General features: G+C 42.9%; 1 protein-coding gene and 1 non-coding gene across 2 annotated transcripts in view; one reads left to right on the forward strand and one right to left on the reverse strand.

Annotated features, from left to right (window-relative positions):
* LOC145414955 (putative aarF domain-containing protein kinase 5) overlaps window positions 1-26,479 on the reverse strand; it is a 609,901-nt gene that overhangs the window by 345,276 nt on the left and 238,146 nt on the right. The window contains exon 7 of the mRNA XM_080284365.1: window positions 5,173-5,338. Coding sequence (XP_080140491.1) covers window positions 5,173-5,338 — 166 coding nt within the window. The remainder of the gene's footprint in view (window positions 1-5,172; window positions 5,339-26,479) is intronic.
* On the forward strand, window positions 12,646-12,764 carry LOC145415146 (5S ribosomal RNA). The gene has a single exon (XR_013900001.1). It is a non-coding gene; the product is annotated as a 5S ribosomal RNA (ribosomal RNA).

Genomic DNA, 26,479 nt, shown 5'->3' on the forward strand with positions numbered 1-26,479 from the left:
TGTTTCAATGGGTTGTTCTGTTTCAGTTGTGAAGGCCTCCCAGCTGGCTCTCTTATAATTAGTGTATGTGTGTCTATGGCCAACTGGGATGATTCTGGTTTTGGTAGTAATGATAATCGGGAGGTGGTCAGAGCCAAGGGTTTTGACCACTCTCCAGGATGTTGTGGAAGCAAGGTTTGGGGAGCAAAAGGTGATGTCTGAGGATGATGGGAGGAAGAGGGTTTGGTGTGGGATATGGGTATGTTGATGGAGATTATTAAGTATGAAAAGATTATCTGTTTGCGATTGTAGTACCAGCCCTCTGTCTGTATCAGGGTTGTTGACATGCCAGGCCGACACCTTGGCATTGAAATCACCACCCAGGATGATGTTGGGTATGTTACTGATGTGGTGTATTTGTGGGGAGTAATTGTGTGGTACTATGGTGGACAACTGGGGGAGAATACATGTATTAGCGATTGTTATGTGTGATTTGTTACCAATGTGTATTTTAATTGATTGTATTTCTGTTGTGGTGTCACATGGGGGAGAAGTGACTTTGTGTGTGCACTGGTATCTGAAAAGTTGATGGATTTGTGTACCAGGGTGATGAGTCCACCGCCACCACCATCAGCCCGGTCTTGACTAATGGTCTATCTATCTATCTATAGCTCGACGCCCTAATCCCGCAAAGGGTGGCCGCAGACAAAACGCCTCCAAGTCACTCTGTCACCCACCATTTGACTCCCCTCCCCCCAACTCACCCCCCCCTCCCTCATATACCTCTCAACTCCATCCCTCCACCTCATCCTCGGTCTACCCCTCCCTCTCCCTCCCTCCACCCCACCCACATACACCCTCTTAGTCAGTCTTTCATTCTCCATTCTCTCCACATGTCCAAACCACCTCAGTGTATTTCTCCTAATCTTTTCAACCACATCCACATCTACCCCACAACGTTCCTTCACTTCTTCATTCGTCAACCTGTCCCTCCACGTCACTCCACATGCTCCTCTCAAGTAACTCATTTCCACTGCTCTCACTCTTGACTTGTTCCCTTCTTGCAAGGTCCACGCCTCGCTTCCATACATCAGGGTAGGGATCACAATACCATCATTCAGTGACTTCTTAACTTCCATACTCACCTCCCTATTTCTCATCACTGCTTTCAGTGTACCAACAACCTTCCTTCCCTGCTGTACCCTTTCATTTACTTCATCCCCCAAAGTTCCATCCTTACTCATCACACTACCCAAGTATTTGAATGCACTCACATTCTCCATATCCTCACCATCCAACCTCACTGCACACTCTGTGACTTCATTCTTCTCAAACACCATAACTTTACTTTTGTTTACATTAACTTTCAGCTTCCTCCTCCTACACACTGTCCCAAATTCATTCACCAAACCTTGCAACTCCCATTCATCTTCACTCAACAATACTGTATCATCAGCAAACAGCAACACCGGAAGCTTCCAAATCTCACCCTCATTCATTAGGGCCACCCCCACATCCACTGCCCTACCTTGAACCTCCTTTACAACCCCATCCATATATATATTAAACGGCCATGGAGACATTACACACCCCTGTTTCAGTCCCACATTGAGATCAAAGAACTCACTTAGCTCACCATCCACTCGCACCGTAGCCCTAGCTCCCTCATACATACTCTTCACAGCACTCAACAATTTCCCCTCCACTCCATATATTCTTAATACCTTCCACATACCTTGCCTATCTATTCTGTCATAAGCTTTCTCCAAGTCCATGAAGGCAGCATACACTTTCCTTCCCTTCTCTAGATACTTCTCCACTAAACATCTTAAAACAAATATCTGGTCTACACACCCTTTTCCCTTCCTAAATCCCCCTTGTTCTTCTCCAACTAGCTCCTCTGTCATATGCCTAACCCTATCAATGAGTATTCTACCATATATTTTACCAGTCACACTAAGAAGGCAAATACCCCTATGGTTACCACATACTTCTCTCCCCTTTTCCTTTGTACAGAGGAACAATTATACCTGATTTCCAGTCCTCTGGAACCCTTCCCTCTTCCCAAGCCAATCTACACAACTTCCATATCCACTCCACAACAATCTCACCCCCATACCTAAGCATTTCACCACACACTCTATCAATTCCTGGGGCCTTTCCCAGCTTAATCTTCTTCATCGCTTCCACTACTTCCGACCTACTGATCTCTTCCTCCCTCCTCTCATCTCTTCTTCTCCCAGCCATTCCCCAACCACTTATACTCACACTGCTCTCACTCTCTACATTCAACAAATCCTCAAAGTGCTCCTTCCATCTCCTAACTTTCTCTCTCTTCTCCACCAACAATCTGTTATTCCTATCTTTCACTCCTCTACTATTTCCCCTTTCACACTGCCTTACTTTCTTTACCTCCTTCCAAAACAATTTCTTACTCTCCCTCCATTTCACACTCAGATTCCTCCCAAACTCTTCATCCACTTTCTTCTTACTCTCCTTCACCAGTCTCTTCACCTCCCTTCTCCTGCTCACATATACCTCTCTCTTCTCTCTCTCATCTTCTCCCCTACCTCTACTCGCCAACCATTCACCATATGCCTTCTTTTGTTCCACACCTCGTTTCACCTCATCATTCCACCATGCTGTCCCTTGCACACCCTTGCAATTCCTCCTCACTCCACAAACCGCCTCACACGCTGCGCTTATCTCTTCCGTGAATATCTTACATACGTCTTCCACCCCTTCCATCTGCTCTAGCTCATCCCTTCCCAATCTTTCTTCCACTATGCTCTTATACTCTGTCCTTTTCTCACTATCTTGCAATTTCTCCACTCTTCTCACAGGAGCTGCTTCCTCCTGTCTTCCTCTTCGCCTCCTCAACCACTTTCTTTGCAGCTCTACCTTGGCCATCACTAAGTGATGGTCTGAGACTCCATTCCCCCACCCTCTCCACACCCTTGCATCCAACACTTGTCTTCTCATTCGCTCATCCACACACACATAGTCTATCATTGCCTTTCGTTCAACAAGTTCACCATCCATCCTCCTCATTACTCTCCATGTATACCGGTGGATCATCTTATGACGAAAGTAGGTGTTGGCTATTGCCAACCCCTTACCAGCACAGATGTCCACCAAAGCACTACCATTCCCATCTACTTCAGCTGGCACACCCCACTGACCAACCACTCCATCCACTCGTACATTCCCAACTTTGCCATTCATGTCTCCAATCAACAGCACTCTCTCGCTCCTCTCAAACTTGTCCATACATGCTTCTACTCTCGCCCAAAACTCATCTTTCACTCTTGCCACTCGATCCTCTGTTGGAGCATACACACATACAATCGTCCATGCTTGTATACCTACTTTCATCCTCACCCAAACAATCCTTGCACCCACTGTTCCATACTCTCTTATATTCTCCTTCCACTTCTTGCTTATCATCAGACATACTCCCTCTCTTGCCCTCTCATTCTCACTGACTCCCGCATATACCTACACCGTATTCCCATTCTCTCATCCTTTCACCTTTCCATTTAGTTTCAGTCAATCCACATATATCCACTTTTGCATCCTCAAGCACCTGGACAATCTCTCTCTCTTTCACTTCATCATTCATTCCTCTCACATTCCACGTTCCTACCCTCAGAATGTCCTTTGTCCGTTCCTTAGTCGTCAACGTATGGTCCGTCCTGGTCCGAGGCGCTTTATTTGCTTTTTTAGTTAGTTCTTTTTACGGGGTGGGGCACTAACCCACCACCAACCCTTTTAGTCGCCTCGTACGACAAGCAGGGATACTGGGGGAGTATTCTTGAAACCCCCCTACCCCCAGGGGTAAAACTCTTTGATGGGTTCGATCCCGGGTCCTCCCACTCCATACCCAGACATCCAACTATGTTGGTTATTGGAGTTTCTGGTGAAATTATGAAATGTAGGTGTTTTTGTGTTCTGTGTTGTTTTGTTTCTTGTAAGATGGCAATGTGTATATTTTGTTGTTTGATGAATTGTGTGAGTTCTTGTTTTTTTGGTGTTTATGCCACCTATATTTGTTTGAAGAAGAAGAGATCAGTAGGGCAAAAATTGTGGAAGCAAGGAAGATCAAGATTGGAAAGGCCCCAGGAATAGATGGAGTGTGTGGTATAATGCTAAAGTATGGGGGTGAAATTGCTGTGGAGTGGATATGGAAGTTGTGTAGATTGGCTTGGGAAGAGGGAAGGGTTCCAGAGGACTGGAAATCAGGTATAACTGTTCCTGTATACAAAGGGAAAAGGGAGAGAGAAGTATGTGGTAACCATAGAGGTATTTGCCTTCTTAGTGTGATTGGAAAAATATATGGTAGAATACTCATTGATAGGGTTAGGCATTTAACAGAGGAGCTGGTTGGAGAAGAACAAGGGAGATTTTGGAAGGGAAAAGGGTTTGTAGATCAGATATTTGTTCTAAGATGTTTAGTGGAGAAGTATCTAGAGAAGGGAAAGAAAGTCTATGCTGTCATCATGGACTTGGAGAATGCTTATGACAGAATAGATAGGCAAGGTATGTGGAAGGCATTAAGAATATATGGAGTGGAGGAGAATTTGCTGTGTGCTGTGAAGAGTATGTACGAAGGAGCTAGGGCTACGGTGCGAGTGGATGGTGAGCTGAGTGAGTTATTTGATCGAAATGTGGGACTGAAACATAGATGTGTGATGTCTCCTTGGCTGTTTAATAAGTACATGGATGGGGTTGGTTGTAAAGGAGGTGCAAGGTAGGGCAGTGGATGTGGGGTGGCTCTAATGAATGAGGGTAAGATGTGGAAGATTCCAGTGTTGCTGTTTGCTGATGATACAGCATTGTTGAATGAAGATGAATGGGAATTGCAAGGCTTGGTACTGTATAGTCAATTAATTGCACTACAACAGTGGTCCTTCAGTACAATACTCAGTTGTCCCACATCCATCTGGTGCCACATACAGTATGTTTATGCAAATATATGTGGGTGGCACCAGCCTGTCTCCTTATTTCACAAACTATGTGCATTCACAAGAAGAGCTTTCATGTGCTTACCTGTAAGAGTCTGACTAAGGTTTTCAGCGTCTAGGTTCACTCATCTGTATGCCACATTAGTATATCACATTCCATCATCCTCTTCTCTCCATTCAAACTTATACTCATGATTTTCTAATATCAAATATTAACCTACATACTCACTGTTGCCTGGGTGTGGGTCAGCATGAACAAAACCAGTGTGGAAGATCTGCTCAGCAAAAGCATTGATAAGCTTAGAATCTATATCCCTTAAGTTCAGTCCTGCCTTCTGTATGCCATCCACATCACTGATCTTGTATCCCTCAACATACTCAGCTGTCAGCACCCTCTGCAAAAGAAAAAGCAGGTTTTTCATTAGCTACACCAGATATTCAACTGAATACAACAAACATTTGTGAAACAATGGAGAAGCAGGAAAGAAAGGGAATGAATTTAATGCCTTGATGGCATACAGTAAACTCAATTATTCATCACCAAATATATGGCCCAACGTAATATCTGGTGCATTTTGCTCCGCTCTAGCAAAACAATAACCAGCAGAATTTCACAATACCCGGTGCCAAAACGGGAAGAGATAGGCAGTGCTATGCATTTTTTGGTGGTGATGTGTATCATATGGTTCAGAACAGGGGCCCAATTGGCACAAGGGCAGATACAGCAACACATGCAAGCCAATCACAATGCACTGCAGGAGTGGCCCACCCGGTATGACAAACCAACCGTGCCACAGACTCCCTTGCCTTGCTCAATGCTGTAGTGCTATGACTTTCATTGTGACACCTCAGTGCTCCATGCCCTAGTGCTCTAACTACCGTAGCCTTGTTTGCGTGATGACTGAGTCTGTGGCTCTGGTGACGGTGCCAACACTAAGTGAGTATGATTATGATTACATTACGTACTGTATTACTATACTAAGTTTTTTTTTTTTAATAACAGAACACAGGAAGGAAAAATGAATAAAAAAATACTCCATACACCAGATTACTGGTGTCCTCCATCATAAAAAGCCTGTAACATTTTTTTTTTTTTTTTTTTTTTTTTTTTTTTTTTTTTTTGTGACTGACTCTGGGCATAGGCTTCACAGCCTGCTTTCAAGGCCCAGTAGTCCTCCTACGTACCGCACACCTCTACATGTCACCACTTCGGCACTAACACCCACCGTCCATACTGAATACATGCTAGGGCTGTCTCATACAGGACTGGTGTATTGGTATTAGCAGGGGTATTTTTACGACATGTCGGCGGGTCTTCTGGTAGACCAGTAAAGTCTGATTTAATGAATTCAAATCCTTAAACTGTTCCCTGCCTCAGCGGGATTTGAACCTGGGTCCATCAGGACTGCAGGCCAACTCTCTACCGATTGAGCCACCGCCTCAATAGCTGTAGGTTAAAGTTTGGGGGGAACAACTCTGGGGAAGCGAGTTCCAAAGAGATGCAGTTCAGTGAATAAAAGATTTTTGATAGGCAGAAGTTCTGCAATATTGCAGTGTGACATTCCAGTCATGAGCATTACCAGAGGCCCACACAGCAAAGGGGAAGGCATGGAGAGGTTGCAAAGTGGATGCAACTTCGTCTGAGCATTTGCCATAAAAGTATCTGTAAAATAATGCAAGGGAGGCAACATTCCTTCTTACCTGTAGGGGAGGTAGTTTATTTGTAATATCAGGGTTATTAATAATTCTAACAGCTTTGTTCTGAAATTTGTCTAGTTGTTTTAATGCAACCTCTCCACATCCATTCCACAAGGGTGAGCAATATTCCAGCTGAGAGTGCACATGACTCTTATAAACTACAGCTGACTGCTTGTCAGTGAAGGAGCTACAAACTCTGTGCAATAATCCAAGTTTCTTTGAAGCAGTTTTAGCAAGTGATCCAACATGAAAGGTCCAGCTGAGGGCATTATTAAGTGAAAGACTGAGAATTTCAATACTTTTGGAGACAGGAATACCAGTAGCACTGAAGGTAATACAGGAATATGGCAATATCTGTCTATTAGTAAACTGTATATACTGTACAGTACATACTGTATTTGGTTTTACTGGCATTAAATGAGACAGGGTTATTTTGTCCATTCAGTGATCCTAGATAAGTCTTGATTTATGGAGAATGCTTTGTGAGTTAGAGATATTAAACTTTGTGAACGGGTGTTTAAGTGTGAATGAACTGTGAAGTGTGATGTCATCTCCATGTGAATGGATGGGATTATAGGTGGCAGAAAAGAGATCATTAATATGAATTAGGAATAGGGTTGGAGCCAGAACTGATCCTTATGGCACACTGGTGTTAACTAAGTGGAAATTGGAATATACGAATATATATCATCTACTTTTACTCATACCTTTCTGTCACTGAGATATGAGGAAATCAGAGGAACGAAAGACGTTAGCCCATAGCATGGGAGTTTGGACAGCAGGGAATAGTGCCATGCTCTGTCAAAAGCTTCAGAAATATCAAGGGCTACAGCATGAGTTACTCTATGTTGGTCAACTAATCGAAGGATGGTATGAGTCAGGAGACTGAGTATGTCAATGGTGGATCTTTTGTGCCAAAATCCATACTGTCTATCACTACTTAAGCTGTTGGATTCAAGATGTTTAACTATGTGCTTATTCATTACAATTTCAAATACTTTACCAAGAGAAGATGTGATAGCTATTGGTCTGTAACCAGAGGGGTCAGAGGAACTTCCTCTCTTCGGAACTGGGTGGATATTAGCTTCTTTCCAAGAATTAGGAAATGAACAGGTACATATGGATAGTCTGAGTAATTAAGCTAGAACAGAAGCAAGTTCTAGGAAGCACTTTTTCAAAACAACTGGAGGAATACCATCTGGGCCTACAGCTTTGTTGGTTGATAAATTGTCTGGGATGGATTTTACGTACCTAGTCTGTACACTAATTTAAGTGCAGCAATTTGGGGGAGAGTCAAGTTCTAGTACTGGGACGTTCTTGCTGACTTCCTCTAACACTGAATTTATGGCAAATGTACTGGCAAGGATATTTGCTTTACCATGCAAGTCATTTGTAATGTTGCCATCTGAAGATTTTAGTGGGGGAATGGGTGATGGCATGTTAAAGTTATTATTAAAAGAACTGACAGTTGACCAGAATATTTTACTGGCATTAGGATTGTTTAGTAGTTTGGATGCTTGGTTGTGAAGAAAGCTTGACTTAGCGATATTTATTACTGCTTTTGCATGGCTTCTGGCAATTTTAAACTGACTGAGTGATTCAGCTGTTTTTTAATTTAAGTAAGAGTTATATGCTAATGACTTCTGGGCTGTTGCTCTAGCACAAATGCTTTCAAACCATTTTGGGGAGACCGATCTTTTAGTGAATTGCTGACCTAGTATGAACAACTCCATACCAACTAGTATTAAGTCATTAATGTGGGACTGGGTAGAACTGATGTCACCAGAGAAGAATGACTGCCATGGAATGTCAGCAAAATAATTTTCGACTCCACACCAGTCTGCACTATCAAAGTCCCACTGGGTCACCCTGACACTCACTAACACTAATTTCTGCTCAGGGGTACCTCCTTCCTACCCCTGTATACCCCGGGGAAGAGTGGAGGGGGGGACAAAATGAACTACACTCACCTCTACCCCAGCTCCCAACCCTCCCCCATATCTCTGCCCCCCCAGCCTGTCATTCTTAACTGACAGTTACATCTCAAGCTGACATCATACTTAACACTCTTGGTCACACTATTACACACACATAAATCAATAGGATATGTAAAAAGTATATAACTATCAACACACTGCAGCAACAAATTAATGCATTATAACACAGACAGTAAAACGAATATGTTAACAATGGCCACCCAAGGCCACATGCATTTTGGTGCCCTGCTTTGAACACACACACATACATACGTGACTGAGCAGTACGGCAGGAAGGACGTTTCGGATGGAGCTCCTGAGACAACAATCAGCTAAACCAGTGGCGAAAAGGAGGCCTGCCTATTATGATTACGTGAACTGAGTGCATGAATGGTGGTTCCATTTGAATTTAATGAAAAAAAAAAAAGCTGGAGGATTTGGTCAAATGAGAGTACAACAGAGGGGTAGTTTAAATTTTTATACATACCGTACGCATCATGGCGGAAGGAAATAGTCCACAATTTACATCCAGCGAAAGTGAATTTCCAGGATTCTCCAACGAGGACCGAAACAACGGGGTATGAAACTGAACCAAACACGAATAGTAGGAGTGGATAAAATACCTGAGAGGAATGCCCAGGAATTACAACAGGTATGGACAGTAATTAGAGAGTTACAGGAATGGACCTCAGAACAGGAAAGGGGGATTAAGGTATTGAAAAGTAAGTTAGAGAGCGTCTGCTCACACAGTGCTGAACAAGAGAAAGAAGTAACGGAGTTAAGAGACAGCAACGAATCAGCCACAAATAACACAGCTTGAGAGAAGATAAAAGGCTGGAAGAGAAATGGAACAGGATGAAAAGTAAACTTGATGATAGGCATCAAAAACACAGAAGCAGGATGAACACATCATGGAAATTAAGGAAGAGCACAAGGGATGGAAGATAATTCAAGGCGGAGGGAAAAATAAATCGAAAGGAGATTTTAGAACAGCAAAAAAAGGAAAACCAGGAACTGGTGGAAAAGGAAGTGGTTAAGGTACTGTACTAAAACATAAAATTTAAATCTTACCCTCTAAGCTCCTACTCCCAATCTGTTTCTAAGAGTACTTCTTTAGGTCATGGTAGTTGCCCTTTTTTTAGTTTAGACTCTTTTTATAACTCTCATTACTGTTAATTATACCATATGCAATTTCTGAAGGTTTTTGCATTGCTGTTGAGTGTGATTCTTACAAACAGGCATCGTGACAGTTGGGAACACTTAATGCCATAATAATCAGCAACATCCTGCTCATTAGTTAATTGTAATTAATTATACATAAATAATAATAACCAGAAACATCCAGATACAGTAACCCCTCCAAGATCCGACGTAATAGAGCCAAAGGCATGTCCAGGACTTGGTTTTGTCCAGGACTTGGGAAAATACCTCCTGAACAGGTACTTATAGACCCCAACCCAACCTAACTTTGAAAGCCACCTAAATAACTCCTTACTGGACATGCACAGCACCTTTTTAAGACCCTATGCACACAAATATGGGACAGAAACCATGAAACAAATTAAAAGGTACCAGAGAATGAGAAATTATAAGTGAGTATGGAAAATGTTTATTAGTGTACAGGGTACTTATGACACGTCCATGGCCGTCGCGAAGATTAACCCGCCTCCTCCATAGCTCTGACAGTGATGAAGGTGCACTTGAAGCATGTACAGTAACCCAGTGTTGCACTGCACTTAATCCTTTGCACCGTGAATTATAATTTTTTTACACTACACATTCTGTTCTTACTTGCGCCACACCAGTTGCAACACACCAGTGTGGCACACTGCACTTGATCCTTTGCACTCTGATTTCTAATATCTTAACATATCACTGCACAACAATGTGGTCAGGTGGCGAGGTATTGCAGTTTATTCACTGTCCACCACAAAAGCGAGCACTGGGCAGCATGGTGACGAGCGTGTAGTCATGATGGTAGGTAGGCGGGAAATGGGGAGGATCCAGGGGTGCTCTAGCGGACGTTGCCGGAACTACGCGCCAAAACACAGCTGTTCATCACCATGCGGCAAATTTAGAGTAAGGATGAACACATATCAGCTTTTTTTTTTTTTTTTTTTTTTTTTTTTTTTTACCCAAGCCCAAAATGTCCGGGACTTTGGGTGTCTGAAATTTGGGCATCCGGGTCTTAACCACTACACTGCGGGCATGTTTACCGATGTTTTGCATGTGCCGCGGGGTTATTCGGGCTCCGAAAGACTCTCAAAAAATATTTCCCAAAAATCAGTTATTAGTCCTAGAATATTAAAATTACATATGCTTATGGCACATACCTTCAGCTTTCTCCTGGAATGTTTGTTGAGCCTTCGTCAGTTACCGTAGGACTTGTGGAGACCTCTGAAGTTGGGTAACGAAGTCTCCACTTTACACTTCCCGACAAACCGTAATATGATTACCACAGCCAGATATTAACACTATAAACACTACTCTATGATTTTCAAGTAGTTTGGGATCCATACTCCAAAAAAAAACCCACTGTGAAAGCAATGAAAATTATGAGCACGTCTGACCGTCGCACTGGCACTAGCTCGCTCTTGGTACGCGGTCATTTATTATTCATAAAACCCCTCACACTTTTTATTTCTATTACTATATAACACTTATATATATCTACAGTCTTTATCCATAAGTTTCCTTCAGTAGTATTAGTTTATTGTCACTGTAGGGATTCAATTTCTTTCAGTAAAATACGTGGCATTCACTTTCTCGTCCTGTATACTAGCATTGAGAGTGAATGTCACTTTCATCTTCACTCTCATAACTCATAGTATTCAGACATGCTAGAGTGAAACTTTCACTTTCATTACTCCTACGGTATATACTCGTAGTCTTATAATACTACTCATTTACATTTCTATTTACGTTCTATATTTTATTTACGTTATTTACATTTCCATTTTATTTACACTGTGTTATGCACTGTCACTTGAAGTAACTTATAAAACTATTTTCCATTGTTCACGTATATTTACATTCATTACTTTCACTTGCTGTTTACACATTATTTACACATTATTTACAATTCCACTTGCACTGTTTTACTCAATAGAAAGATCGTGGTCACTCTTTTATCAATTGTCAGCCCTTTACCTCTTTCCACATGAGGTTTAGTAGGGGGTAAAGGTCACAGGGCCCTTTGCATGGGGGTGAAAAAGTCCCTGAAGTCAGCAAGAAGAAACAGACGTACCTCTACCTCGGAAGATGAGAGTAAACTGATAAGGGAGGGCCGTGGTAGAGGCCTACTTAGGGGATATTCAGTGCTACCAATGTTAGCTCTTGAAACAGCTATGTATAGCACAAATGATTGGCAGGAAATCTAGACAATACATATAAATTAGGTAGTTCCAGGTGAATGTAAATATCACTTAGGCTTCTCCCTTCCCTCCTTACATGTACTGTATATTTATTACGAAAATAGATTATACAGCATATTCCAAGGGGAAAAAAACAGCGAAAATTAGCGAACGAGTGCACGTGAGGTGTTGTCAGGTGATAATTAGCCAATTCCAGGTGTATGGCACTCTCACTTCCCTTATTTCTTTCTTGTATATATTATTTGGTATAAGAATAACACATAGGGCTTATTTCAATGGATGAAATCAGTGAAAAATTCCAGGGAAGATTTACTTAGCTGTAGCACGGCCGGGCTGGCGAGAGGATAGGGTAATGGAGGGGGGGGTAGGGAGGGGAGTCAAGAACGGGGAGAAATGGCTAAATTGTCAACAATGGATGGAAGTACAGATGAGATTAGGAGTGCTGACTAGTGTTGGACATTGGCAGTACTGATAGATGATACAAGCCCCCACTTGGAAGCCCAGGTGAATTCAAAATAACACAGAATCACAAAAGCGACGCCCCGCGGTATGATCCCTTGCTCCCAAGCGTCACGAAAGTGACGCCCCGCGGTTAAGGGGTTAAAGGGATTACTGTAATTATCTTTTTAAAATGCATATAAATTTATATGTTCAGCAAACAGCCATACCACGTTGAGTACACCGCTTCCCGTCCGATCAGCGAAGTTAAGCAACGTTGGGTCTGGTTAGTACTTGGATGAGTGACCGCCTGGGAACACCAGATGCTGTTGGGATCCCTACGTGTCAGGTGGGGTTGGTGGAGGATTAGTTCCCCTCCCTGTAAAACAATTAACTCTAAGCCGTTGGCCACCCCGTTTGGGATACATGGCGTCTGGCAATAAATGAATGAAAAATTTATTACATGACATAATTGTTGACGAATGAAGAAGTGAAGGAACGTTGTGGGGTAGATGTGGATGTGGTTGAAAAGATTAGGAGAAATACACTGAGGTGGTTTGGACATGTGGAGAGAATGGAGAATGAAAGACTGACTAAGAGGGTGTATGTAGGTGAGGTGGAGGGAGGGAGAGGGAGGGGTAGACCGAGGATGAGGTGGAGGGATGGAGTTGAGAGGTATATGAGGGAGGGGGGGGTGAGTTGGGGGGAGGGGAGTCAAATGGCGGGTGACAGAGTGACTTGGAGGCGTTTTGTCTGCGGCCACCCTTTGCGGGATTAGGGCGTCGGGCTATAGACAGATAGATAGATAGATAGATACACATAATTGTATCTCTGCATATTGGGTTTGCAATATTTTTACCCATTGTGTTAACCCCCTTCCACACGATGATGCAATACGGGTCAAAGTCCTTGCAACCGTTGTTGCACTATGATGCAATTTCCCTATAAAAGATTGTAGAAACTTTTCCTGTGGCTGAGAGTGCATCAAAAATTGGCAAGTCATGGGTTTGGGTGGTCAGGTCTGAGGAAAATATATGGCAACACTCACAAGCCTGTCACGAAGACAAGTGGCCTATTATTACCTCAGTATCCTCTCGGCAGTCAGGCAAGGAGGGTGTGATGGTCCGCAGCCAGCCATTTTATTCCTCGTTTTCTATTACATCACCGTCCATACCTTACATGTATTATAGTGATGTGTTATATAGTGCAGTGTGTCAGTAAAGAAGGTGTATAAGTGTTTTTTATACATTTTCAGAGAAATCTAAATTTCAAATCTATAACCGTTCGTGACTGTTCCCTTTCAATGCTGAAAGTAGCCACAATGGCAGGGACAGGGTTATCCGAGGAGGAGTGCCTGAAATATTTATCTGAAAGTTTGGATGAAGAGTTTGGGAGGAATCTGAGTGTGAAATGGAGGGAGAGTAAGAAATTGTTTTGGAAGGAGGTAAAGAAAGTAAGGCAGTGTGAAAGGGGAAATAGTAAGGGAGTGAAAGATAGGAATAATAGATTGTTGGTGGAGAAGAGAGAGAAACTGAAGAGATGGAAGGAGCACTTTGAGGATTTGCTGAATGTGGAGAGTGAGAACAGTGCGAGTATAAGTGGTTGGGGAATGGCTGGGAGAAGAAGAGATGAGAGGAGGGAGGAAGAGATCAGTAGGGCAGAAGTAGTGGAAGCGATGAAGAATATTAAGTTGGGAAAGGCCCCAGGAATTGATGGAGTGTGTGGTGAAATGCATAGGTATGGGGGTGAGATTGTGGTGGAGTGGATATGGAAGTTGTGTAGATTGGCTTGGGAAGAGGGAAGGGTTCTAGAGGACTGGAAATCAGGTATAATTGTTCCTTTATACAAAGGAAAAGGAGAGAGAGAAGTATGTGGTAACCATAGGGGTATTTGCCTACTTAGTGTGACTGGTAAAATATATGGTAGAATACTCATTGATACGGTTAGGCATATGACAGAGGAGCTAGTTGGAGAAGAACAAGGGGGATTTAGGAAGGGAAAAGGGTGTGTAGATCAGATATTTGTTCTAAGATGTTTAGTGGAGAAGTATCTAGAGAAGGGAAGGAAAGTGTATGCTGCCTTCATGGACTTGGAGAAAGCTTATGACAGAATAGATAGGCAAGGTATGTGGAAGGTATTAAGAATATATGGAGTGGAGGGGAAATTGTTGAGTGCTGTGAAGAGTATGTACGAGGGAGCTAGGGCTACGGTGCGAATGGATGGTGAGCTGAGTGAGTTCTTTGATTTCAAGGTGGGACTGAAACAGGGTTGTGTGATGTCTCCATGGCTGTTTAATATATACATGGATGGGGTTGTAAAGGAGGTGCAGGGTAGGGCAGTGGATGTGGGGGTGGCTCTAATGAATGAGGGTGAGATTTGGAAGCTTCCGGTGTTGCTGTTTGCTGATGATACAGTGCTGTTGAGTGAAGATGAATGGGAGTTGCAAGGTTTGGTGAATGAATCTGGGACAGTGTGTAGGAGGAGGAATCTGAAAGTTAATGTAAACAAAAGTAAAGTTATGGTGTTTGAGAGGAATGAAGTCACAGAGTGTGCAGTGAGGTTGGATGGTGAGGATATGGAGAATGTGAGTGCATTCAAGTACTTGGGTAGTGTGATGAGTAAGGATGGAACTTTGGGGGATGAAGTGCGTGAAAGGGTACAGCAGGGAAGGAAGGTTCTTGGTACACTGAGAGCAGTGATGAGAAATAGGGAGGTGAGTATGGAAGTTAAGAAGTCACTGCATGATAGTATTGTGATCCCTACCCTGACGTATGGAAGCGAGGCATGGACCTTACAAGAGGGGAACAAGTCAAGAGTGAGAGCAGTGGAAATGAGTTACTTGAAAGGAGCATGTGGAGTGACGTGGAGGGACAGGTTGACGAATGAAGAAGTGAAGGAACGCTGTGGGGTGGATGTGGATGTGGTTGAGAAGATTAGGAGAAATACACTGAGGTGGTTTGGACATGTGGAGAGAATGGAGAATGAAAGACTGACTAAGAGGGTGTATGTGGGTGAGGTGGGAGGAGGGAGAGGGAGAGGTAGACCAAGGATGAGGTGGAGGGATGGAGTTGAGAGGTATATGAGGGAGGGGGGGGGTGAGTTGGAGGGAGGGTAGTCAAATGGTGGGTGACAGAGCGACTTGGAGGCGTTTTGTCTGCGGCCACCCTTTGCGGGATTAGGGCGTCGGGCTATAGATAGATAGTATCTGAAAGTGAGGAGGACACAGACAAAGAATCTGGGGAGAGTGTTTTTGAGAGTCACTGGGGTGAGCAGGAGAGAGAGAGAGTGAGGTGATGTGATAAACTTCCCTCAACCCTCCGCAGTCAAAGCCACCTTCATTATCACACCACTACCACCACAACCACTACTGGTACCACCACTGGTACCACCACTATCACCATCACAATGGAAACAGCTACAGCAACCAAGATGGTCCCCAGTCTGACAGACCTGTCATACAGAGAGAGGCTGGAAAAACTGGATTTGCCTTCGTTAGAGGAAAGGAGAAAGATGGGAGACATGATTGCGGTGTTCAGGACCATGGTGGGAGTAGATAAAATTGACAAAGAAGATCTGTTTGTATGGGATAAGAGAGCAACAAGAGGACATGGAATGAAATTGAAAAAGTCAAGCTGCTTGAAAGATATCAAGAAATAGAGCTTTCCTTACAGAAGTATAGACTTATGGAATAGCCTGGACAAAGAGATCGTCCAGTCTAAAAACTTAAACGAGTTTAAAGTTAAATTCGACTTATTGAGAAACAGCGACGGAAACCCACGAGCATAGTACATTCCATATATATCACAATTAGGTATAATAGGTAAATACTTAAATATTTGGAACGACTTAGACAAAGAGGTGGTGCATGAGAAAAACATTCATGTGTGTAAAGGTAGACTTGATAAATGTGGATATGGAGACAGGACAACACAAGCATTGCTCTATTCCTGTATACTACAAATAGGTAAATACAAATAGGTAAATACACACAAACACACACACACACACACACACACACACACACACACACACACACACACACAAACACACACACACACACACACACACACACACACACACACACACTCGCAGGTCGCAGAGAAAGACGGAGCTCCTTGTGGATCGTGGGGAAAACATCGTCCAATCAGTGTCGAGAAGTAAACCTGCCTACTGTGATTATGTGAATGAGTGCGTGAGTGGTGGTCCCATTGATCATTACAGTACTCGTCGAAATTATTCAGCGTTGTCCGTCGGGCGCGCAATACTTATGGCCTAAAAAGAATCACCCATTTTTGGGGGTACAAATTGAACCACAAGTTTGCGCCGCGAGCATGACGTCACGGTAGCCTGAGGCCTTCCGACGCGCTGGTTGGTTCCCGCCTCAGTCACCAACGGGCTGCCTGAGAGAGAGGAACTCCGCCGCTTGTCCCTCTCAAATTGCGCCATTTTTTACCGAGTGTCTCAGTGTTTTGGGGTTTACCACTTTGTTATGGCACCTACCCGTGAACTATCGAGTGAAATCATATCCCAGATCATTGCTCTAAAGGAGGCAGGCCACCAGACAAAGGAAATCAGTGAATTGGTTGGTGTGGCACGATCGACAGTGCATCGTTGGTGTGCGCGGTTTCGGTTGGAAAACAGTGGTAAAGTTCCCACAAAGAAACCGAGGTCTGGTAGGCCTAGGAAAACCTCCCCAAGGTCTGTTAATGTTTTAAAACGTGCAGTGGAGTTTAATCCTCGTGTGAGTGCAAGCAAAATTAAGGAGAGCAACCTGGAAGTGTTTGGTGAGGTGTCAGTGAGAACAGTGTCTCGTAGGGTGCATGAGCTTGGTTACACAAGTCACAGGCCTGTGAAAAAGCCTCTTCTCACCAAGAGCCAGAGAATTCATAGGCTTGCCTTTGCTAATAAATATCTAAACTGGGGTGAGGAGCAATGGTTGTCAGTGTTGTGGTCTGATGAGGCAACGTTTAGTGTTACCTGTAACAGAGGAGCACGTGTGTATCGACGCAAAGGTAGTGACCCACTTGACCCACGGTATGTGGAAAGCACAGTAAAACATCCTGATTCACTCATGGTATGGGGTTGTTTCTCAGGGATGGGTTTGGGGAAGCTTGTTATACTTCCCAAGAACCTCAGAGTGAATCAGGATATTTACCTGGAGCTTCTGTGTGATCATTTACCAGACTCCTTCGAGCTAACAAGTGCACGAGTGTTTCAGCAGTATGATGCACCTGCTCACAAGGCCAAATCGGTCACCAATTGGCTTCATGACTGCGAGGTATCATTCATGAAAAGCTGGTCAGGAAATAGCCTAGACCTCAACCCGATTGAAAACCTCTGGTACCTCGTAAAGAAGAGTCTCCAAGGGAAGGACGTGAGCTCTCTGCCTAAGCTGGAAGCCGCCATTCGTGACTCCTGGGACAAAATACCCCTCCAGCACCTCAGGAGCCTCGCCCTTTCACTTCCAAGACGTTTCAGGTCCGTGAAGAAACGTAAAGACTACCCTACGAAGCACTAAAGGTAAATAAAATAACTGTACATTATTTATATGTTTTTTCAATGTTGAAAGGTTTGTTTCTTAGGAGGGACGCAGGGCGCTCCATACTTCTGACGAGCACTGTAGTTTAAAAAAAAAAAAAAAAAAAATGCTGGTTTGGTCACAAAGAATACAAGGCACAGTGGAAATACAAAGTTACCGTATGGTTGCATCATGGCGGACAGGGATCACTCATTGTTTACATCTGGTGGCGGGAAATTTGTGGGCTTCTCTGATGAAGATGTGGGTAAAGGAAGTACTAAACTGAACCAAACAAGAGTAGCAGGAGTGGAGAAAATGGTGGAGAGGAACGTCCAGGAGTTAAAAAAGGTATGGTCATTAATTACAGGGATGCAGGAACGGACCTTAGAACAAGAGAAAGAAATCAAAGTACCACAGGATAACTTGCAAAAGGTATGCACAAGCAGTGCTGAACAAGAAAGAGAAGTTAAAGAATTAAGAGTGAGTAACAAATCTGCCTCAAATGAGATAAAACAGCTCACGAGGGAAAATAAGAGGTCATAAGAAGAAAGGGACAGGATAAAAAGTAAACTAGATGAGTATGAATCAAAATCAAGGATGCAAGATGAACCCATAAGGAAATCAAGGAGCAACACAATGGGTGGAATAAAATTCAAGAGGAAGTAAATGTAAATTTGAAAGAGATTATAGGGCAACAAAGCAAGGAAAAGGTGGAGAAGGAAGTGGTTAAGGTGCTGAAAAGTAGAAAATCTTTAGTCAGGGATGTAGCAGGTAAGAAAAAAATGTGTGATAAGTTCAGGAGTAAAAGAAAAGCGTATGACAATAAGATCAGAAAGGGAAAGTCAAGTACTGAGTAAGGTTAAAGAGATAATATCAGTAGTTACGGATGGTAACAACGAAGCTCAAGAAGAGATTGAAGAAGTGATCAAGTTAGGAAAGTACGAGGAAGGAGGGGCGAGGCCACTGAAGGTAAAGTTTAGGTCTCAGGTTATAGTAAATGAAATTATCAACAAGATGGAAATTATCAGGCAAAGAGGGGTTCAAGAATGTTTGGATAAGAAGAGATGCAAATGTGGAAGAAAGAGCTAAAAGAAAGGAGTTAGTAAAGGAAGCAAAGGCAAAAAACGAACTGAGACGGAGGAAGAGAAGACAGTGTTCTATTGGAGAGTAATGGATCAAGAGATACTCACAGAGAGAGGGAGAGATGAGGGAATAAAAAACAACGAAAAAAGTTTGAAAGTGGCACATACTAATGTTGATGGTTTAATATCAGCAAGGTTAGAAATCAATGATGTCTTGAGGGTTCATGAACCTGATGTTATGTGCTTTGTACAGACCAAGTTAAGAGAGGATACTGATATCCATATAGGAGATGGTAAATACAAATTGTGGAGAAGAGACAGAAAAGAAAAAATGAGGGAAGGAGTGATGATAGCAGTGATGAACAACATAAATGTGGATGCTGCGTAAATGGGAGAGGGAAGGGTTGAAGTGAAAAATATAAAATCAGAAACTGAAGTGAATGGCAACAGAGATATGGCAGTAGTATACGTTCCCCCTAAGACAAGAGCATGGAATGACGATGAATACCAAGAGATGTTGTCAGACATGGTTAGTTATCTACAGAAAGTCTCTGAGAAAAGCAACAACATAATTCTGATAGGTAATTTCAATTGTAAAGAGGTGAACTGGGAGAAATGGATCTGAGGAGGCAGTGAAGATTCATGGGGCACTATACTGTTAAATACAGCAATGAATAATGTAATGACGCAGTGGGTCAAAGAACAGACAAGAATCAGAGGAGATGACACACCAGCAAGATTAGATTTACTGCTAACCAAAGAACCTGATGTAACTGAATCTTTAAAATATCTGTGTCCTATAGGAAAAAGTGATCATGTGGTCAATGAGTTCCAGATGATAAAAGGGAAGGTGGTGCCAAGAGACGAGCTTTATAGGCAGGGAAGATACAACTTTGGGAATGCAACATTTACAGGATTGAGAAAATATCTCGAAAATGCAGACTGGAGAAAATTCAGGAAAAAAGAGAGATACAGAGGATGTGGGATATCTTTCTAGATCTCTATAATTCGAGAGTGGAAAAATACGTTCAAAGAGCAAGTGGGAAAGAAAACAGAAAAAAGGATTGGTTTAACAGGTGAAAAAAAAAAAAAAAAAAAAAAGAGAGAGAGAAAGAGAGGAACATAGTATGGAACAAATGGAGAAAGAGAGGTAATAATACAGTAAAGGAAGAATATAAGACACCTAGAGATGAATACACAAGAATAGGTGGAGAGGAAGAAAGGAACTTTGAAAAAGGTATATTTGACAAATGTAAGGCAGAACCCAAATTGTTTTATAGATCTGTCAATGGCGAACTGAAACAAAAAGAAGGAATCACGAAACTGAAGGTAGAAGGAGAGGTCTACAAAGATGCAGCAATGCAAGCTGAAATAATGACCAAATGTTTCCAATCTGTTTTCACTAAAGAAAGGGATTTTGTGGAGGAGGAGGGAGTTACTAGAAATGTAGTGATAAAAGATATAAAAGTGGAAGTGCAGGAAGTATATAAATTACTAGGAACTCAAGATGTAAGGAAAGCCCCAGGACCGGATGCAATCTCTAATAAGGTTCCGAAGGAATGCAGAGAAAACTGGAGGATAAGATTCACGGTTTAATTGTGTCTTCTCTGGAAGAGGCGAAAGTGCCTCGGCAATGGAAGAGGGCCAATGTGGTATCAATATATAAGGAGGGAAACAAGGAAGAACCCCTGAATTATAGACCAGTGTCACTGACCAGCATGGTCGCAAAATTGTGCGAAAGAATCCTGAAAGATATCTGGAGGAGATGAACATCTTGGCTGAAAGCCAGTTTGAATTCAGAAGTGGAAGGTCATGTGTTTCCAACCTGTTAAGCTTTCACTCAAGAGTGATTGACATCCTACAGGAGAGAGACAGTTGGGTGGATTACGTGTACTTAGACTTGAGAAGGCCTTTGACAAGGTACCTCAGAGGAGACTAATGTGGAAATTGGAACACATAGGAGGACTGAAGGGAAACCTCCTGGAGTGGATGAGAGACTTTTTGAGAGAGATAAATAAGGACAGTAATAAAGGAAAGGATGTCTGGATGGAGGGAAGTAAAAAGTGGAGTCCCACAGGTTTCAGTGTTAGCGCCTGTAATGTTCCTGATTTATGTAAACAATATGGTAGATGGAATGAACAGTTATGCAAGTCTGTTTGCTGATGATGCAAAGATCTTGAGGAAGGCAGAGGCTGAGGAGGACTGTAAAATGCTGCAGGAGGACCTAGAGAGGATTCATGATTGGATCCGGATGTGGGAAACGAAATTCAATGAAAAAAAAGAAGTAAAATATTGGAAATGGGTAAAAGTACCAAAAGGTCAACACTGAATTATTTGATGGGAAATGAACCAATCACAAAAATGAGAGAAGAGAAAGATTTGGGAGTGCTGGTCCAGGATATTATTGTCACCTGAAAAACACATTAACAAGACATTTAGAGAGACGTATAATCTCTTGACTAACATATGAGTAGCATTTCATTACATGGATGTGGAGATGATGAAAAAATTGATAGTGGCCATGATCCGCCCCAGGCTGGAATATGCAGCAGTACTGTGGTCCCCAAACAAAAACAAAGATAAAAACAAGATTGAGAACATACAAAGAACAGCAACAAAGATGGTCCCTAGCCTGGCAGATCTGTCGTACAGAGAGAGGCTGGAAAAGCTGGATCTGCCTTCCTTAGAAGAATGGAAAGTGAGGGATGACATGATTGCAGTGTTCAGGGCCACGATTGGAGTACATAAAATTGACAGAAGAGATCTGTTTGTATGGGACAGAACAGTAACATGAGAGCAAAAGAATGAAACTGAAAAAGCCAAGCTGATTGAAGGATATCAAGAAATAAAGTTTTCCATATAGATGCATAGACCTGTGGAATAGCCTGGACAAAGAGATCATCCAGTCTGAAAACTTAAACGAGTTCAAAGCAAAATTTGACTTATTGAGAAACAAAGCACACCTGGGGGTAGGGGGGTTTTCAAGAATACTCCCCCAGTATCCCTGCTTGTCGTACGAGGCGACTAAAAGGGTTGGCGGAGGGTTAGTGCCCCTCCCCGGAAAACAGCTAACTAAAAAAACGAACAAGAAGCCTCGGAAAAGGACTGACCAAAAGATGACGACCAAGGACCGGATAATGGACATGGTACAGATCGCAACATGGAATGTAAGGGGCGTGAATGATGAGGTGAAAGAGAGAGATTGTCCAGGTGCTTGAGGGTGTGAAAGTGGATGTATGTGGAGTAACTGAAACTAAATGGAGAGAAGAGAGTGTGAGAGAATGGGAGTATGGATGGGGTATATGTGCAGGAGTAGATGAGAATGAGAGGGCAAAAGAAGGAGTGTGTATTGTTGTAAGTAAGAGATGGAAGAACATAAGAGAGTATGGATCAGTTGGGTCAAGCATTGTGTGGGTAAGATTGAAAGTTGGAATACAAATGTGGGTGACTGTGTGTGTGTATGCGCCAACGCAAGATCATGCAAGCAGAGTGAGAGAAGAGTTCTGGACAAATGTGGAAGTGTGCATGGAAAAGTTTGGAAGGAATAAGAGAATGTTTTTGATCGGTGATATGAATGGTAAAGTAGGGAATGTGAAGGTGGATGGAATAGTTGGTGAGTGGGGTGTGCCTGCTGAGATAGATGAGAATGGCAGTGCGTTAGTGGACATTTGTGCCGGGAGGGGGTTGGTGATAGCCAATACCCTTTTCAGGCATAAAATGGTCCACAGGTATACATGACGAGTGATGAGAAGGGTGGGTGGTAAACTGAATGAAAGGAAGACAATGATTGATTATGTGTGTGTGGATGAAAGGATGCAAAGATATGTAATGGATGCAAGAGCTTATAGAGATTGGGGGAGTGGACTTTCTGACCACTACTTGGTGGTGGCCAGAATCAAGATCCAAGTAAGATGGAGAAATAGAAGAAGGGAAGGACGGGAAGAAGAAGTAGTTGCAAGGAGAGTGGAAAGGTTACAATATGATGAAAAAAGGGCAGAATATATGAGAGAAGTGGAGGAACGATTGGGCAAATATGAATTGGAGCAGATGGGGGATGTGGAAAGTGTGTGCAGGATATTCACAGAAGAAATATGTGCACCATGTGATGTGGTGTTTGGGGTGAAGAGAAGACGGAGGGGGGGTGCAAGGAACAGCATGGTGGACTGAAGAGGTGCGAAAGGCTGTGGCACAAAAGAAGAAAGCATACAATGAATGGATGAGAAACAGGGGCATGGAAGAAGCTGAGAGGTGGAAGAGAGAGTTATACTGTATGTAGAAAGGAAGAAAGAGGTGAAAAGACTAGTAAGAGAGAGAGAGAAGAGAGTGGATGAGGAATTTGGAAGGAAATTGAGTGTAAAGTGGAGGGACTATAAGAAAATGTTCTGGAAAGAGGTGAAGAGAGTAAGACAGGGTTGCAGTGAAGTTTGCAGGGGAGTGAAAGATAAAAATGGTAGATCGCTAGTGAAGAAGGGAGAACAAGCAGATGGAGAGAGCATTTTAAGGAATTGTTGAACATACAGAATGGAAGTAATGCAAGTATAAGTGGCTGGGGAATGGCTGGGAGAAGGAGGGAGGTGAGAAGACAGGAAGAAATCAGTAGGATACAAGTTTGGGAAGCAGTGAAGAAAGTCAAACTGGGGAAAGCCCCAGGAATTGATGGAGTGTGTGGTGCAATGCTGAAGCATGGGGGAGAGATAGTGGTAGAATAGATGTGGAAGATGTGCAGATTGGCCTGGGAGAAAGGTAGAGTCCCAAAGGATTGAAAGTCAGGTATAATTATTCCCTTGTACAAAGGGAAAGGGGAAAAAGAAGTGTGTGGTAATCATAGGGGCATTTGTCTTCTTAGTATAAAAGGAAAAGTGTATGGTAGGATACTTATTGGCAGAGCTATGGAAAGAACACAGGAAATAGTTGGAGAAGAACAGGGAGACTTCAGGATGGGAAGAGGTTGTGTAGATCAGACATTCATTCTTAGATCTTTAGTGGAAAAGTTTCTAGAGAAGGGCAAGAAGTTGTATGCGGCTTTCATGGATTTGGAGAAAGCATATGACAGGGTGGATAGACAAGGATTGTGGAAAGTATTAAGAATATATGGAGTAGATGGGAAGTTGTTGAATGCTGTGAAGAGTATGTATGATGGTGCTAAGGCTGCAATGCGTGTGGATGGTGAACTGAGTGAATTTTTTTCTTTGAAGGTTGGGCTGAAACAGGAATGTGTCATGTTTCTATGGTTGTTCAATCTGTAAATGGATGGAGTAATAAAAGAGGTACAAGGTAGGGCAGTGGATGTTGGAGTGGTCCTGGTGAGAGAAGGCAGTGTTTGGAAACTCCCTGTACTGTTGTTTGCAGATGATACTGTGTTGTTAAGTGAAGACGAAGGGGAGCTGCAAGGCATGGTGGATGAGTCTGGGAGAGTGTGTAAGAAATGGAATCTAAAGGTGAATGTAAGGAAGAGTAAAGTGATGGTCTTTGAGAAAGGTTAAGTCAATGAATGAACAATGAGGTTGGATGGTGAGGAAATGGAAAATGTGAGTACGTTTAGGTACTTGGGGAGTGTGATGAGTAAGAATGGAAGTTTGGAGGGTGATGTGCTTGAAAGGGTACAACAAGGAAGAAAGGTTGCTGGTTCCTTGAAGGCAGTGATAAGAAACAGGGAAGTGAGCATGTAAGTGAAAAAGTTACTACATGACAGTAATGTGATACCAACTCTAACAAATGGAAGTGAAGCTTGGATGTTGTTGGAAGGACACAAGTCAAAAGTGAGAGCAGTGGAAATGAGTTATTTAAGAGGAGCCTGTGGAGTCACATGGGGAGACAAGCTGACAAATGAGGATATAAAGGAGCATTGTGGTGTGGATATGGATGTGATAGGAAGCGTTAGGAGGAACACACTGAGGTGGTTTGGCCATATGGAGAGGATGGAGGGTGAGAGACTGATGAGGAGAGTGTATGTAAGTGAGGTGGAGAGGGGGAGAGGGAGGGGGAGGCCAAGGATGAGATGGAGGGATGGGGTGGAGAGGTATATGAGAGAGGGGGGTGTGAGTTGGGAGCAGGGCAGTGAAATGGCAGGGGACAGGGCGATGTGGAGGCGATTTGTTTATGGCCACCCCGTACGGGATTGAGGCGTCTGGCAATAGACAGGTAGATAGACAAATAGAGAAACAGAGATGGGACCCTACGAGTGTAGCTCATTTCCTGTGTATTACAACTAGGTAAATACACACACACACACACACACACACACACACACACACACACACACACACAATCACAAATAATCACACACACGTCTCTGCAACTCCATCTCTACGTTCCAGAAGCATTATAACATTGCTAAAAGATGTGAGTAACCAGCTTTTTTTTTTTTTTTTTCCCCATGGAAGAATGAACCAAAGGGCAGGAGCCCACATACTGTTCCTTCCAAGAAAAAAACACGAACAATACAAAAGAGAGCCAAATTCCAGATCCTTTCATTTTGAGATGCCTGGACACACTGCATTTGAAAGAATGGAGATCATAGGAAGTAGGAAATACAGACAGAGGAAGACTGTTCCAGAGATGACCTGTTGCATAAATGAAGGACAGGGAGTAACGGTTAACTCTTGCATTAAAGAGTTGGACAGAAAAAGGATGAGGGTTTGTTGCTTGACAGGTGCTATGTGCCCATCGTAGAGGTGGAGGAATGCAAGCAGAAAGTTCAGGGGAGCAGTGACCATTGAAGTAGCGACAGAAAAGAGATAAAGATGCAACAGGGCGGCAAAGAGACAGAGGCTGAAGGGAGCCAGTAAGAGGAGGAGAGTTAATGCGATGAAAAGCCTTTGACTCCACTCTATTGAGAAAAGCTGTATGTGGGAAGCCTCCCCACACATGAGAGTTGTGCTCTAAAGGGGCAAATAAAACCCATGTATAAAGTCAACAACTGTGCACATGTAAAGAAGGTACGGAGTTGACCTAGCACATCCAATCTCTTGGAGGTGGATTTTACAAGAGATGTAATATGATCTTTCCAAGATAAGACCCAAGTGAATGAAACCCCAAGCATGTTCAAGGATAATGCAGCATTGAGCTGGATATTATTAAACATTAGTGGGTACTCCTGTGGATGATTCTGTCGGGTTGATAGGTGTAAGAACTGAGTCTTTGATGCATTAAAAACAGCAAGACTATTTTTACCCCAGTCAGAAATATGAGCCAAGTCAGACATTAGGTGTGCCATAGCCTCAATCCTTGTTTAATGAAGTAGCTGCAGAGATGGACGTTGCGAGAACCGAATAGAAAGGTGAAGGGTGGAATCATCCATGTACGAGTGGATAGGGTTAGACGTACAGCTTAGAAAGTTATTGATGAATAAAACAAAGAGAGTTGGTGATAGGACAGAGCCCTGAGGAACACTACTGTTGATAGATTTAAGAAAAAGAATGATGGAAGTCTACAACAGTGGCTATAGAAC

This window comes from Coenobita brevimanus, chromosome 101 (assembly GCF_032717465.1).
Source record: "Coenobita brevimanus isolate Jiangsu-jjx chromosome 101, ASM3271746v2, whole genome shotgun sequence".
Lineage (NCBI taxonomy): Eukaryota > Metazoa > Arthropoda > Malacostraca > Decapoda > Coenobitidae > Coenobita > Coenobita brevimanus.